Here is a 16,438-nt window from a genome sequence, read left to right as displayed (position 1 = left end):
AGCTTCATTGTTCTTCGTGCATGAAAAATGGGGATCTTCGGGAAACTCCTTGCGATCACAAGACTTTTACCGATTTATTTTTCTCCGTGTGACGTCCGTATAGAAGATCAAAAAATCAATTTAACTTTGGGATAAATGGAGAGGAGAGAAAAACGTGAATATCTCGGAAATTAGATGCGACAAAGTGGGCCCTTTTCACGTGGACGTACACATATAATTGGACTGAAATTTATAGAAATTTTTAATTTGCAATGACGAAATTCCTTGAAATTTCCGTATTACGGCAACGCTATAAAAATTCCCAATAAGTTCCCGGAATTTCTGCGAAAATATTACTGAAACTTACAGACATCATTCCTGATTTCAAGACATTCCTTTGATTTTCAGGATCATGTCACTAGAAATTTTTTACAAAATGACTTAATTTTAACATTGCTTGCTCATTGCATTTCAGAAATGCAGCTGCCTAAAAAAGACACATCGATTCCTAGGAACAACGTTTTTTTTTCTCGGTAAATACAGACAATAGAGAAATGTCAGAGTACAGTGAATAAACTTCACTCGTCAAAAACTCCATAATGGCAGAGTTAAATTCCCTGATTTTTTTTCACTCTCGATTAATTTTTTAAAGATTCAAATTGATACTTAAGTATCAATTGATTCATTCACATCGTTCCATTCCATCGGGAGATATTGTCGATTGGAGACAATTTTTTATGGTCACTGAAGAATGCAAACCATTCATTTAAATCTCGCAATAATCTGCGAAAAGTCTCATTCGTTAATCTATTATTATTGATTTAATCCCATTATGTGTATGAGATTTGTTGAGATATAATCTCTCACAAATATTGAATATATTTCTCATCAAAATAATTTGAAATTCATTCATTACCTTTGTATCACTGACAAAATATGTAATAAATGTGAATAAGATGAATTGCTCGTATTTTTTTTTTTATTAAAGATCTAGTTGTATAGAAATTCAAATAAATGATCCTCTTTCGCTCAAGACTTCATAATTCCTTCTCTCCCTCTCCTTTATGATCAACTAATTTACAAATTAAGACAATAAGAAGTTGTATGAACGAAAATGGGATAATCAAGCGGATGAGTGAATGCAAAGGAGGTTTCATGTTGGATTTAAGATTGGGAACGCTTCCCTGTTATCGACTGTTTCCATAGCAATAGATGAAAATTTCTTTACCCACAGAGCCGGCCTCTCGATTAGTTCATGCGCGCCACCGCTATGAAATTCTGATTGAACAGTTCCCATAAGCCTGAGCAATCTCCCCTATTGGAAACGCTAAATATCAAAACGCCACCTATGAATGGCGGATATTGGGCTGCACACAGCAGTTTGGGCTTGTGGCAGCGTATATATGGGAAGCCTAAAATCGTCCATATTGGTGAAAACGAGCGCCGCCATCGATAATTAGCGGTCCCAATTATCTCTGCATAAACTATTGAATAAAGACATAACCTGAACAGTCTGTGACTTTTCTCAGTGCTAAATAATTTCAATTCGAATGCTGGAGCAGATAGATATAAATCCGTAAATCAATTTATATCATTCAAATACCAAAATGGAGAGAAATAGGAGTGTGAAATCTTTCATTGCTTCTGCGAAGGGGTACTTGAAGTGTCCCAATGATACTACGACAGCAGTACTTCAACGTGATTTAGGAGTAAGTGTTATTTTCAGCCTAAAATTTTAATGTGATTATTATTTTTATAAATTCCATGCATAATGAACTCTAAAAAAATTGAGTAATGTAGCAAGTAGAGAAAAAACTCAGTCGCACTAACCGGAAAAATCTGACCATAATAAAAAAAAAATGATTTCCAATCTTGCATATCTGTATTTTTGAAGTCTGGAAAAATCCCTTCCAAATGAAAACAAAGATGGGTGATTTCCACATTGGTAATCTCGAGTTATTGACCATTAAAAATGGTCATTTCCGACTCTTTATAAATATTAAAAAAATATTTTAAAGTGTTTCGCAAAGTGGTAGGAGGTGGAAATTCATTGGAGAATATTTTTGAGCTTTCATATGAAATTTTTCAACATTTATGAAAAATCGAAAATGAGTATTTGAGGCGGTAGATCGCTCGTTTGAGGTACACCCAGAAAAATGGTTCATTTCAATCAAATAAAAATCTTTATATAGAGTGAACAGGTAAATTGCTGGACGGTTAAGGGAAATTCCAGTTTCGTGGTAGGATCTCAAATAAAAGAATCACCTGAATGGGACTATGGTAATTTCCCGAATGTTTTAATTAGCAGAAAATCATTATTTGACGTGAAAATAGAAAAACAAAGAATAATTAAATTAAGATATATTTGAATGCAGCCGAAACCCCTAATTTCTGGACGACTGGGCCATATTTTTCTTTATATGTTAAATGTCGGTCAATAGAAAAAAAAATGGATCACATGATTATGCACGAGTAATATTATTGCAAGATGAAATAATCAGTACAATTTTCATTTTATTTATAGAATATTCAATGCAAGTTGAAATCGTCCACAAACTAACCCCCGTCCCCAAATTGATCCGTTTACCCTATTTGAAATACTTGTACTTGTTTCAATCATGTCATTGTTAGAAAAGAATAAATACGTTCACTTGTTTCAAAAGAAAGCATTATAATTACGGCAAATAAACAATTTATTAATTTCAAATAAAAAAAAATTCTTATTTTAAGAAAATCATATTTTCCGGTATTTTTGGAAGGAAAATCGAAATTATGTTTCAACCATATTCGCGTTCCATGTAGAAAAAGGCCGTTTCACTTCGCCCCATTCTCTCCTAATAATTATGAATTTTTCTCTTTCTATCTTTTGAGTCAATTTTAATTCCAGAGCGATAATAAAATATTCGTATCCTCTATTAAAAAATTGGTGTCACCTTTTTTGTCAGCAATCTATTTCGCCAGGGATAACCTTAAGCCTAGGAAAAGGATAATCTTTGCTTAAGATTAGAAATACGAGGTGACGTCACGAATGAAAAACCGTCAGGTCACAAAAATATGACCGTCATGTGACCGTCATTGACAATCATATCTTCTCTTGTCAATAAAACGGTCAGATAAAACTTTGTCATTGAGAAATTAGCTATATAGATGTGACATGACGGTCATTTTTTTCCGTGTCACAAAATTTTGTCATGTTTTGCCATTAATAATTACCTCCTTCGTAGTTCATTGACTGTTATGTCCTATCAATGTTACTAGGAGGACAGTGGCGCCTTTTTGAAATAACGAGCGCCAAACTTCGAAATGTGGATCCGTTAGCCGCTAAACCTCTGATGAGGACTCCATCGATGTTGACTCGTTCATTTTTTGAATAAATGGGTTGAAGGTGTATTCCAGAATAAATCAAAACACTAGTGCTTAGGAGAGCACATTAACACTATTTATTTCAAACTTCTAATTTAAACTTGAAATCTTTGGTAGACAAATACACTTGATAAAACTTTTATGGAAAACTTTAAGAAAAACTAATCGAAGAGAGAAGCTGGAACAGTTGTCGGAACAACAGCCACGATGGGACTGTCTCTAACTTAAACTAAAAATCTAAGGGTTGGGTCCATACACCCCCACTAGACCAAAAGTTGCGCGCGCAATCTTGGCCCGGAGTAAAGGGAAGAGGGGTAACTTAAAAGAGAAATCGGGAAGCGAAAGAGGGAGAAAGGGGAGCGTGTGACGTCAACAGTATTCCCTCTTGAGGGGTCTCAGGCCCTTCAGCTCCGCGATACAATGAACAAAGGAGAACTCGACACTCAACACGTGTGGAACACGTGAATCAGAGAGACTTTCTAAATATCTCAGAACCGAGACTTAATAATTTTACGACCGTAACCGTCGAGTTTATTTTCTCTCTATATTTCAGAATTTCAAGAAAAGTATTGTTTTGAGGAATTTTGGAAAGCTGTAAATTTACGAAGTAAACTCAAGTACTTGACATTTATTTCCGGCAACGGTTTTTCTCACGCCTGCGAAGTTGTTTTTCGTCCCCTGTTCATTGTCCTTTCATTCTCGACTTTTCTCAGTATTTAAAGATTTTACGTTATTTAATTAATTTTTTATATTAATTTGAATATCGCGGACAAAGATGGCTGATCATTGCTACCAACCATCAAAATCAGCGTCAAGACATCACATGACTAGAAGTAGTTCATTAATTACTTCGGGGTGACATGGGGTTACAGTTTCGCCAACTTTCAGATAAAATAAAATGAAAAAATTAGACACCTAAAGTGGTTTCGCCACCACTTAGATGCGATATGACTGTCATAAGGTAAGTCGGTCACATTTTTGTCATGTGACAGTAATTGGTCATTCGTGAATCGGTAATGTGCCGTGTCAGTGACGGTCACATGACCGTCATCTGACATGTCATCAAAATTGCTCGTCATATATATATATATATATATATGATAGAAATAGAAAATTGAAAAAATATCTCCCTTTAAAGAGATAGAAAAAGATTGTATAATCCAGGATCTTCAGCAAAGATTAACTAATGAATGAATTTTGTTCTGGATACTTTATGGAACAATTCAACTTGTGATTCAATCTTGTGACATGAAGCAATCATTCTGTGTGAAATAATATAATTCTAGCTGTAAAAAGTCATGGTAGAAACGTGACATTAAATTATATGTTCCTTTGATTGTGTACTGTTACTTTTATCATTTTCAAAAATAAATGAAAGGATAAAAAATACAATGAACCACTAGCTTAAGCATGCGCGCGCGAAGCGCTCGTTCCTTTTCTTGTCAAATTAATTTTTATTAAGTTCGAAGAAAAAATGTATCTAATTCAAATAAAAATTTATTAATAATAAAAACATCCATTTATTTCACAAACAGAATTCAAATCAAATGAAGAAAAATTTTCAGTTAGAATAACACCGTTACGTCGTACTATTTAAATAAACTTATTGATTTGATTCGAAGAAATCAATTTTCTGGGTTTAGAGTGGAGTTTTCACTACATATAATTTTCATAATATAACAAAAAGTAATGATAAATGTCGATCCCTGTTCCAGATATTAACAGCCCCCCAGGACGTGTCGATCTTTACTTCAGGCACACCAATAGCCACGGATTTCTACGAGACCCTCCACACCCTGATCTCTACCCTCACCCCCATGAACCCCCTCCTCTGGAGCACCCTGGACGTCCTCCACACCCTCTCCTCCTTCCCGGCCTCCCTAGCCTCTCTCATGCACATCTACAAATTCCCTCAGCTCCTCTCCCCCTTCCTCTCCACTTCCCTCATCCCCGAAAAAAGAATGAAGCTCCTGAAGCTCTTAAAACGCCTCACCAAGGGCATAAAAATCCACTGGCAAGAGTCCCACCTCCCAGCGTTAATCCAGACTCTCACCCAGTGGATAAACCCCTCCCAGGACACTGAGCTCATCACAAACTCCCTCAGTCTCCTCATAAACCTCTGCAGAAAGAATCCCCCGGCTATTTACACCCTGGTCGACTCAGTAAACAGTAAAAATTTCCACAGAAATCTCCTCAGACTTCAAACGAACACGTCAAAAATCCAAATTCTGTGCTGCAAGATCCTTCTAATCATGGAAGAAACTAATTACGAACTTCCAGAGCAGTTCATCCTTAATTTTTTGGAGATTACCTTTAAGATAATCGAAGAGACGCTCGAAGCGAACAAACTAAAATTATTGAACGAAACTGTGGACTTTTTCGAGGAAGTCAGATGTCATGAGAGGACGAAAAGTTCCCTGATCACCTACGAAGATTACACGAAGAACCTCAAGAAAATCATGGAAAAGCTCGAGGGAAAGAGTCCAGAGTCTGTTGAAATAATTTCTAAATTCTTCACTTCAATCCTGAAATTAAAAGTTTCAGGGATTTGTCAGTTCCACCCACAGCTTACGAAGGTCGCCATAAATAGTTTGAAGAAATTCAGAATTTCTATCAATGGTCTTTCCCTCCTGAAGACTGTTATCATAGACTCAAGGAGGAACAAGAACTCTGAGGTGCCCTCAGACCCTCACCTGGACTTTGTGGTTTCCCTGATGACCTCGGAAGGTGTTCTCGGGGATGATCTCCTGGTGATCGAGGTGATTCAGTTGATTCAGGAGCTGGCGAAGATATCCAATTACAGAATGTCCATCAGTCAGAATGTCCCAGAGCCCAGAATCAGGGAGATGATGAGGAAAATCCGTGAAGAGGACCCCAAGAGGATCATAAAGAACGTCTCGACTCCTCTCTACGTAAATCTCCTCTGTCTCATCTCGGATTTGGCGACTTCCGACTCGAAATGGCTGACTCTATATACTGAGCTCATTCAGAATAAAAAAATCCAGATGATCATAGCGGTATCGATATTCAGGGGTGATTTTGAGACGAAATCGAAGACACTGTCTCTGATTTCTTCAGTTGGATTCAATCAGGAGTGCATCCTGGGGGTCACCAAGTGCCTCACAGAACTCGAGAAAATTTTTCTGATTGAAAAACCTTTGGAGATGTCGAGTTTCGATCCGAAAATCGAGGGTTTCGAGAAGTCGAAGAAACTCTCGCCTCAGGATTTAGAGCGACTCGAGAGGATTTTGGAAAAATATGAAGAGAAAATCGAGAAGAATGACATGGAGAATGTATTTATGACGGAGATGATGGAGCTGTATGAGACCAAGATCAATGGAATGAGAAATACTGAGGAGAATCTGGGGAGATCTTTGATTTCTGCTGAGAGAAATGCGACATTTCTTCAGCACAAGATATCCCAGATGAATTCGGAATTGACGAAGCTTCATGAGCTGTTGTTTTCTTCTCAGAAGAATGTTGAGATTGTTCAGGGTGAGAACTGCAATCTACATGAGAGATTGTCAGGGGCTGAGAAGGAGAGCAAGAAGGTCCATGAGATTCAGAAAATGGAAATTCAGGGGTTGAGGAAAATTGTCGCTGAAAAGTCGAAGACGATTGAGGAGTTCTCGGAGGTGAAGAGAGAGCTGGAGGTGGCACTGGAGAGGATCGAGGGCTACGTTAAGAAGTTAAAGGATTTGGAGGGGGAGAAGGTGGGGTTGAAGAAGGAGAATCAAGAGCTAATGGAGAAGAATAAGGATTTGGGGAAGAGTATTGGAAGGCTGCAGGAGAGGGTCGCGAAGAGGGACCAGAGGATTCAGGAGAGGGAAAGGGAAAATGAGGCCCTGCAGGAAGCGATGGGAGCCCTCAAGCAGGAGAGCGCACAGCTGATGAGACAGTGCAAGAGCTATGAGACTGCAATTACCGAGAAGGAGGAGACTATCAAGAAATTGGAGACTGAATTGACTGATTTGAGCAGGATGAGAGATATGATCTATTCGCTGACTGCTCAGAAGAAGGACAGTGCGCAGAATGAGACAACTTGATACAATTTTTTGTTGAGGTGACACAGGCGATGAGGGAGGGGTGAAATTAGGTAAGAGAGACTTTATTTTATTGATTCCAAATGAATTATTTTTGACAGTTGAAAAGACTGACATTACAATTATCTTGAGATTTCGATATGAATAGAGACGGGAAAGAAACAATGTCCTCATGACGAAGATAACACGTCGAACCTCGGGATCAAAATATAATTGTCAAAATATAAGGGTCAAAATATACAAAATATAAGGGCAAACTGAGGGACAATTATCTTATTATTCTGTTGCATCTAGTAATAAAATTTCTAGATAACGTTTCTTTCTGATTAGAAAACCATTGTTTATTGTAGACAAAATTTTAGGAGCAGACGATTCAGGTTAGGGAGAATGAGGGCCTGCAGGAGGCAATGGGAGCCCTCATGCAGGAGAGCGCACAATTAAGACAGTGGAAGAGTTATGAGACTGCCATTGTCAAAAAGGAGGAGACTATCAAGATATTGGAGACCGGATTGACTGATTTGCTGATTGCTCAGAAGAAGGACAGTACCCAGAATGAGACAACTTGATACCGTTTTTTGTTGAAAGGACACAGGCGATGAGGGAGGGGTGGGACTAGATAAGATAGACTTTATTTTTCAACTGATTACAAATGAATTATTTTTAACAGTTGCAGAGATTTAAACTACAATTATCTTGAGATTTTTCATATAAAATAGAGAAGGAAAAGAAAAAATGTTCTCACGACGAAGATAACGGAGCTGTATGAAACAAAAATTAACAGCATGAGGGTGAGCTGAGGAGATTCTATATTTCTGCTGAGAGAAATGAGATTTTTCTTCAGCACAAAACATATCTTTTATTGGGCGAAACAGAAGATGAGGGAGGAATGGGAGTAGATAGGATAGACTAGTTTTCAATTCATGTGGAAAAATTATTTTCAAAGATCGACTTTCATTTATCAAATGACACATTATAAACATTCATGCTCAACAAATTGGAAAAATGGACTCATTCTCTTCCAGTGAACCACTCCATAGGTCAGTTGAATTTAATTCGTTTTCAACGTTGCAATGAATGTAAATGGTAAAAATCATAATGTTATAATAATTGGAAGACAAAAAATTTATGTAAAAATGTAATTCAATTTTGAAAATTTAGTTTTATGTGAACTACATTAAAATTAAAATTTACTTTTATGTAAAAAATGCGACGTAAAAAAATGGACTTCAACAATATTTTGTAATTTTGTAAAATAAAAACTTGATCCAAATCTGTCGTTACTACTTATACTTTTTATGATAATTAAAATGTTCAATATAATTCAAGAAATTGAGGCCCAAGAATGAATATTGAAAAAATCTTGACAGAATATATCAGAAACCAGAAAAATCCAAATCTATTGACTTTTTTCCATCGGATATCTATAAAAAACGATAGACTTTTTCACGAGAATCCGAATGAAAATTCAACAGAGTTTCGTACTAAAAATTGAATAAAATATTAAAAATTTGAATGAAAAAATCCACCACCTCTGAAGGTTTAAATTAAGTACAATCCTCCATACTTCCATTTTCACAGGATTTATTCGTAAATATAGCTTTGTTACATCTTCATACAATTAATTATCCTTGAGAATTATTATCTTCATTATTTCATTACATTAGAATACTGTAATTATTATCTTGCGAGGAATTTAATTCCAATGTTCCTTATCATTACTCACCATTATCATTAATTTATATCATGTGATCAACGAAAAAAATTGAATAGTTGAAATTTCCTTTCATCATTCATTTATTTACATGAATTAAAAATTCTCTTTTTATTTTCAAAATGCTCTATAGAAAAGTCATTTTATTCGATTCGTCAATTCATTTATTATTGATTTAATCGATTATTCGTTTTTCACAGGTTATCATTAATCTATTATCAGTGAACTTTACATGATTTTGTCCTAATTAATTAATTTATGTTGTATACATATCAGATATGTGTCAAATTTCTTAAATTAATCGAAATTGTACCATTGTATTCACCATCACCATTAACAGTTCCATATGTTTTTTTATTCCATAATTATTTTCTCTAGTCATCAATTAAAATCAATCAGGGCATTTCCATTTTATCTACACTTACTTTAATACTGACAGGATCTTCTCGATAAAATAACTTGTTGCGCAATAAGTCCCTTCACATTTGATGTTTTTATTGAGACCTCGTCTACATCACATTCTAGATAGACGGAATACGTGTTGTGTAATAAGAATTCCACAATATACAATTCAAACTTGTGAATGTTCAATTTATCTTAATGTAAAACGTCGAATGTGTAAAAAGTAGAGGAACTCGATAATTTAGTCGAGAGAATGTTGTATTGGTGTTAAAGTATGTCCATATCCATTGCCTTAATAATTTTCCCTAAATTTACAATTACATTATCATTGCAACTCATCCTCCATTAGTGATTTATCGAAATCCTGAGTTCATTTATCATTTCTAGAGTTCAATGAAGAAATATTAACAACAAAAATCATTGTTTCATCAACGATAAATGTTTCTTACAGAAATAATTTCTCTTTTTAAAAGTGTGTCGTTTTCATACGAATTGTGCGATGTTTCGTAGAAACGAAAATTCTTTAGTCAACTTGAGAAGAATGTTTTCCTCCTCTTTTTATACTGCTAATCCTTTGGCCTCCAGAAAAAAAAGTTTTCCCCCTCATTTTCTCTATCTTATTTATAAGTAAGATAAAGAGAACACCTAGAGATCTCAAACTCTTTGTAGAAAAAAAATTCGAAATTCAAAATCGAATGCGAACTCTTCAACTAATGATTCTGTTTTTTCTGAAATAATGAGACATTGGAGAGAATAATGACAAAGTTGATTGATTTGTCGTAAGTGCAGCGGTTCGGTATAATTTTTCCGCTTTTTCAGATTCTTAACATGATCACACGGTTGAAAAAATTGCTGAGAAAAACCTACTCCATTTGCAGAAAAATTTCATCGAAATTTTTCAGTTTTTCGCTAATTTTTACAGGAAACTATCTGATGATTTATGTTAGAAAACGACCAATGTAATTCCATTTTTCATGTAAATTATTGCGTGGAAAGTTTCTCTATAGAAATCTCTCGGAGAAAGATTTTTTTTTCATGTTTTTATCCTCGCGCACTACAAGATGTAAGGCCTGAAACGTTGCAAATTTATGTTAAGAAATTTTTATAGAAGAAGAATCAATAGAATAGACTGTGCAGAAAAATTTGAAAAGTTGACTTTCCTCCATCAAATATTTCCTATTAATATTTCTATAAAGCTGCGAAACTTTCAATTGAAATTGGCAAAAAACATGTAATAGAATTTCCAGAAAAATTCCAATAGAATTTTCTAAGATTTCCTATCGGATTCTTTACCTTGACTCATGACAAATTAACTAGTATTATTATTATCTTCAACATCTCTTCATTCTGTAATCCAACATTATTTTCCAACTTGAATGGTAATTTTTTGTATTTTTCAATTTATTCACGGACGAAAAAATTTAATAGAGAAACCTATCGAATTCGTTAGAAAATTCTATTGAATTTCTATTTAAGGTACTTCCGCAGTAAGTATACTTGGTGAAAATTTCGAAATGGTATAAAGACGCAATATTTGGATATTATGTTGTTGACCACATTAAAAAGATATTCCCAAAATTTCAAGTCCCTGGTCCACCCCATTTTTTAGATATGCATCGCCAAACATTCAATTTTTGTGTTTTTTCCATTTTTGACGACGTATATCTCGAAAATGGGGTGGACAAGGTACTTGAAATTTTGGGAATAGTTTTTGAATGTGCTCAACAATATATGATCCAAATATTGCGTCTTTATACCATTTCGAAATTTTCACCAAGTATACTTACTGCGGAAGTTCCTTAACTGTTCTATTAGTTTTTGGCCGATTCTATTGAAATGTTCAATAGAAAATATTCAATAGAAAAAGTCAATAGAATTCAATTTTTCTATGTAACTTATTTTATTGGGATATTTTCTATAGAATTTCCTCGGCTTAAATTTTCCAAGTTTTTTCTTGTGATTTTCTTGGTGAGAAGAAAAGAAAAATGGAATGAAAAAAATTAGGAAATTTGAGTAGAGTAAATTCTATAGAAAATATATGAAAAGAATAAGTTATATAGAAAAATCGAATTCTGTTGACTTTTTCTATTGAATGTTTTCTATTGAACATGTCAATAGAATCAGCCAAAAACTAATAGAAAGTTTGATAGAAATTCAATACGATTTTCTAACGAATTCGATAGGTCTTTCTATTAAATTTTTTCGTACGTGTCTCGATCTTTCAAAATTGAATTCAAAGATAGAATTGAAGGAGGAGAAAGAAACAATCGAACCTATCCTTTTTTTCATTCCATTATTGATGCCAAAATCCGAAAAAAAATTTCTTGAATACTAGACTTCGAAGAAAATGGATAATGGATCGTCAATAACTGAGAATATTTCAATAAGGATATCTTAAGAGAGCTTTTTTGAAGCTGGGGCTAAATTTACCATAAAAAATCTCTCGTATAATTTCGTCATCAACTCAAGAGATATCCCTTAGGGTTAAAAAAATATTGAAACTCTAAAATTTTTCGTCAATTTCCTCAAACATATTTCCCACGGAAATCCAAATACGAAACCTCCAAATTAATTTGGAAAAAAATCAAGCCAAAATTCTAGAAAAAATTAAAAATTGATAACATCTCGGAAAAGAATAATTCAGTAAAATTCTCAAGCAAGAAATCAAATTGAAGATCTTAATATAAAGTTCTTCAGATCCAATGAAGATGGCAACATTTTCCTGAGGACTTTTAACGAAAAAGATCTTGATGAATATTTTTATAATCTTTAACAATGAAGTTTTGGAGTCTAACAAGTCGATTTTTCATTCCATTGAATCTTTTTTATACAAAAACGTTCTCTTGAATTCTTCTTATTCACGAGATGAATCCAAAGTTGGTAATCCCCTTTATTGACCTCATTACCCACAACTAAATTTTATAAAAAACCTAGTGAATTCGTTAGAAAATTGTATTGGATTTCCATTTAAGCAATTTTACATAGCCCTGGAATCTCCAAAAATTATGATTGTACAATTAAGAAAGCGTTGAAAAAAAGCTGAACATTTTCAAATTACGTTTTCGAATAATATTGGGAAATGAACCCAATAGAGAGGAAATTGCAAATTAATAATTTGATGCATCTAATGGCTGTTAGGTCGTCATTTCTGACAGTAGTCAATGGCTGTCAGATCATTAGTTACCATGATAAATTATCCATTCACTATTTCCTCTCTATTAGACTTATTTCTTAACCTTTATTAAAAACGCTCTTTGAAAATGTTCAGTTTTTTTATTGTACAGTCATCATTTTTAGAGACTCCTGCGTCATGTAAAATCCAATGAAAATTGTGATATATTTTACATTATGAAGATGGAAAAATAATCGAGATAACGTACGAAAGGTAATCCACACCGGCCTTAATGTGTTTTTCGCCGATTCCGATGAAAAATTCCACTGTTTTTTTGCGTATTTTCTTTTTCAATAGAAATTGTCAATAGAAAATATTTTATAGGAAAAATCAATAGAAAGTGATTTTTCCATATAACTTATTCTATTAAGATATTTTCTATGGAATTGCCCAGGCTCAGTTTTCCTAAGCTTTCTCGTTTGGTTTTTCAGTGAGAGGAGAAAAAAATAGAATGATAAACTTTCCCAAAATTCGTTTCAATTAATTCCCATAGAAAATGTTATATAAAAAGATCGAATTTCATAGATTTTTTCTATAAAATCATTTTTACTGGACATTTTCTGTAAAAAAAAGGTCAACAACTGCGAAATTGTTGAATAGAATTGGCGAAAAACTGAGAGAATTTGGAATAGAAGTTCAATAGAAATCTAATAAAAATTTGTAGCAAATTGGTTATTTCTCTATAATTTTTTTTGTCCGTGTGTTGTGATTCTGTACGTGCAGTTCCTGATATTTTGCACACGGTATCTGAATGGATTGAATAATGGCTTGAGAAATTTTCATTGAATTTTCTACATTTTGAGACCCCTCCCCCCCCCTCTCCCAATGTCCTTACAATTAAAAAAATATGGACAATGCTTTGTTTCATCTCATTTTACCACTCCACCAGTTCCTCCCCTTCCTCACACACAAAAAAAAAACCTAGTGAATTCGATAGAAAATGCGATTCGTTTTTGGTCGATTCCATTGAATATTCCGTTGAACCTTTCTATACAACTTTTTTCATTGAGCCATTTCCTACAGGAATCCCTTGACATAAAGATTTTCCACTCCACTTTTCTTCTCTCTCCATTAAAAAAATCAAATAAAAAAACGTAAAAAAATTGGACTGAAGAGACTGCATAGAAAATATCTCAATAGAATAAGTTGTGCAGAAAAATCTAATTTTTTTGACTTTTTCAGCTATGATAACTCCCAAGACCTTCAAAATTATCGGATATTTTCCGAATGTTTTGTTGCATAGCAACGTAAGGGATCAGTTTTGCAGATTACAATCCCGAGCGCGCAGCGCTGTAAAATTCAATAGAATTGGCCAAAAACTTAATTTCACTAGGTTCTCCCACGAAATTTTTCCGTACGTGCTTCCTTTCCCACTTCCATTAACTCGAAAAAATTTATCTAAAATGCGCTAAGAGCCAGTCGATCTCCACTGTTGGATCGTCTGCCCTTCCCTTGGTGTTCAAATCATCAACTCCCCCCCCGGCTCCATGGTTGTTCCTTAGCAGAGGCGAAAAGCAGATAAAAGCAGTTAGCCGTCATATTGATGCCAGCAGCCAGCCAGAAGACAACATGCCACCGAGAGAGAGTCTCATGTCCAGCGATGAGTCGGCCCACCACATAAGGAGCGAGAAATCCACAGACATTGGCAGCAGCATTGCTCAGTCCATAGAGAGTCCCAGCGTACCTAGGTGCCAGAGCGATATGATTCATCTGATTGCCAGCATAAATAGCACCTTGGAGTGAGCCAAGGCCCGCCAGCATGATCATCACCCAGACTCTGTCGCAAACTGCCCATATGGCCCCGATGAAGCTCAGACTGGGCCCCAGAGATCCAATTGTATTCCAGAATTTCATAGAGATGAGCGGCGACATGATCCTGCGCTCCAGGAGGTTGTCCGCCAGACCGCAGATCACCAGACCCATTATCCAGGCGGATAGGTACGGCAGGGTGGAGAGCAGGGCGTCCTGCTGCACGTCAAAGTGGAGAATTCGGTCCATGTAGGCTGGGAGCTCGGTCAAGAGTGTGTAGAACGCCCATGATTGCCCACACTGGGTTATCGTTATCGCCCACATGGGTCCTGACGTCAGGACTGATAGCCAGGGCACTCCTACGTCGTCGTTCTGCGAAGTGGAGCTTGGGATTAGTTTTGAATATTTTCCGGACTCGATCAGGTTTAATCGGAATAATATTTTTTCCGTACTGACCTTCACTTTTCCTCATCCGGGGATTGGTATCGACCCTTCCCAAAACTCGTAAAAGTGAAAATCACTACAGAAAAATATCGTTCACCAGGGTTGGGCAAGTAAATTACCTCAGGTAAATTACATGATTTCTGACTTGTCATACTAGGTAAATTACATGGGGAATTTTCAAGCTATTTGACATGTCAAAAACTCATTTGGCGCCCTTCACTGAAATGAGCAAAATCATGATATTTTTTAATATCGGGAGGGTCAAATGTCGCAAGAATCATAACCCGCAAGGATCATGCCGAGCGATTGGAGGTGAAGCAAGGGTGAAATATCGGAACGGTCATACCTCTCGCGAGGATAAAACGTCATAACCACTACACGGAGAACAAAAAATCCAAAAAAATTACTGTGGTAGGACGATAAAATAGGTTCATTTGGACGGACCCGGAAAAATTCGCGTGCCAGGACCGGAATTTCAGCCGTGCGCTACAGGAATTTTGCTCAGATTTACAGTGAAAAATTCTTGTACTCCACAGCAAAGTTTCCGGTGCTGGCACAGTAATTTTTCCGGATCCGTCTAAATGAATCCATTTTGCCGTGCCGGTACAGTAATCTGTCTGGAATTTTTCTCTTCGTGTATAACTCACAATGACCAAACTAACACTGGGGCCAAACAACAAAGTTAGGGTAGATAATTTCAAGGGTCAAATAACCACAGGGACCAAACGGTATCGCCTTCGAATTATTTTTTTTGATTCATCTCCCGCCTGCGGAAGAGGCAAGTCTAAAAATGCGAGGATCAAGAATGAGAGGCAAGCAAGCAGGACAATCACAAAGGATTATCCGAACTTGTTCTCATATTTGACCCTTACGATGGTGCTTCGGATAGGGGTCATTTGGTCCAAAAACAATTCGTCCAATGACATTTCGTCCAAAATCACTTCGTCCAAAAATTCATTTCGTCCAAAAATCACTAGGTCTAAAAATCATTTCGTCCAATGAGTAATACTCTCTAGTAGCGACGCCTGTGACGTAGGGCCCAACGTGGCAAATGGGGGAGAGGAAAAACATCAGGCAACCAAAAAAGGGGAAGAGGGTCCGGGGTTGCAAGAAGGGGAGGGCAAATCGTCCCAGATTAGGACTCGAAGAAGCGTCTAGACACATTAAGGAGAATTGTCAATGGGTTTATGATAGAGTTTTACTCGGAAAGGTCTCTTTACGATGGGACTGGAACAGAGCTAATAGGGGAGATTGCTCAGGCTTATGGGAACTGTTCGATCAGAGTTTCATAGCGGTGGCGCGCATGAACTAATCGAGAGGCCGTCTCTGTGGGTAAAGAAATTTTCATCTATTACCATGGAAACAGTCGATAACAGGGATGCGTTCCCAATCTTAAATCCAACATGAAACCTCCTTTGCATTCACTCATCCGCTTGATTATCCCATTTTCGTTCATACAACTTCTTATTGTCTTAATTTGTAAATTAGTTGATCATAAAGGAGAGGGAGAGAAGGAATTATGAAGTCTTGAGCGAAAGAGGATCATTTATTTGAATTTCTATACAACTAGATCTT

At 35.8% G+C, this 16,438-nt stretch overlaps 2 protein-coding genes across 3 annotated transcripts in view; one reads left to right on the top strand and one right to left on the bottom strand.

Annotated features, from left to right (window-relative positions):
* The first annotated feature begins 1,348 nt into the window (after window positions 1-1,348).
* On the top strand, window positions 1,349-8,547 carry LOC107043499 (GRIP and coiled-coil domain-containing protein 2). 2 transcript variants are annotated; one of them, XM_015265032.2, is made up of 3 exons: window positions 1,349-1,688; window positions 5,058-7,438; window positions 7,748-8,547. In XM_015265032.2, the coding sequence occupies exons 1-2, from the start codon at window positions 1,587-1,589 to the stop codon at window positions 7,386-7,388; spliced, it is 2,433 nt and encodes an 810-aa protein (XP_015120518.1). In that variant the 5' UTR covers window positions 1,349-1,586; the 3' UTR covers window positions 7,389-7,438; window positions 7,748-8,547. The 2 variants fall into 2 exon arrangements, with proteins under 2 accessions (XP_015120518.1, XP_015120519.1); XM_015265033.2 differs by having other exon boundaries at window positions 7,736-8,547.
* A 5,382-nt stretch (window positions 8,548-13,929) lies between these two features.
* The window catches only part of LOC107043498 (sialin), a 115,141-nt gene continuing 112,632 nt past the window's right edge, over window positions 13,930-16,438 (bottom strand). The window contains exon 5 of the mRNA XM_015265031.1: window positions 13,930-14,791. Within this exon, the coding sequence (XP_015120517.1) occupies window positions 14,138-14,791 (654 nt within the window). The 3' untranslated portion in view covers window positions 13,930-14,137. The remainder of the gene's footprint in view (window positions 14,792-16,438) is intronic.

Source organism: Diachasma alloeum, unplaced genomic scaffold, assembly GCF_001412515.2.
Source record: "Diachasma alloeum isolate Michigan unplaced genomic scaffold, Dall2.0 Dall_scaffold_00590, whole genome shotgun sequence".
NCBI classification, from domain to species: Eukaryota; Metazoa; Arthropoda; class Insecta; order Hymenoptera; family Braconidae; genus Diachasma; species Diachasma alloeum.
Note: the sequence above shows the minus strand (reverse complement) of the source record. Positions and strands in the feature narration are given on the sequence as shown.

Excerpts from the sequence above, each read along its gene's own strand:
- LOC107043499 (XM_015265032.2), top strand. The coding sequence starts at position 1,587 with ATGGAGAGAAATAGGAGTGTGAAATCTTTCATTGCTTCTGCGAAGGGG. Across the intron at positions 1,689-5,057 it reads TACTTCAACGTGATTTAGGA|ATATTAACAGCCCCCCAGGA; the intron begins GTAAGTGTTATT and ends TCCCTGTTCCAG.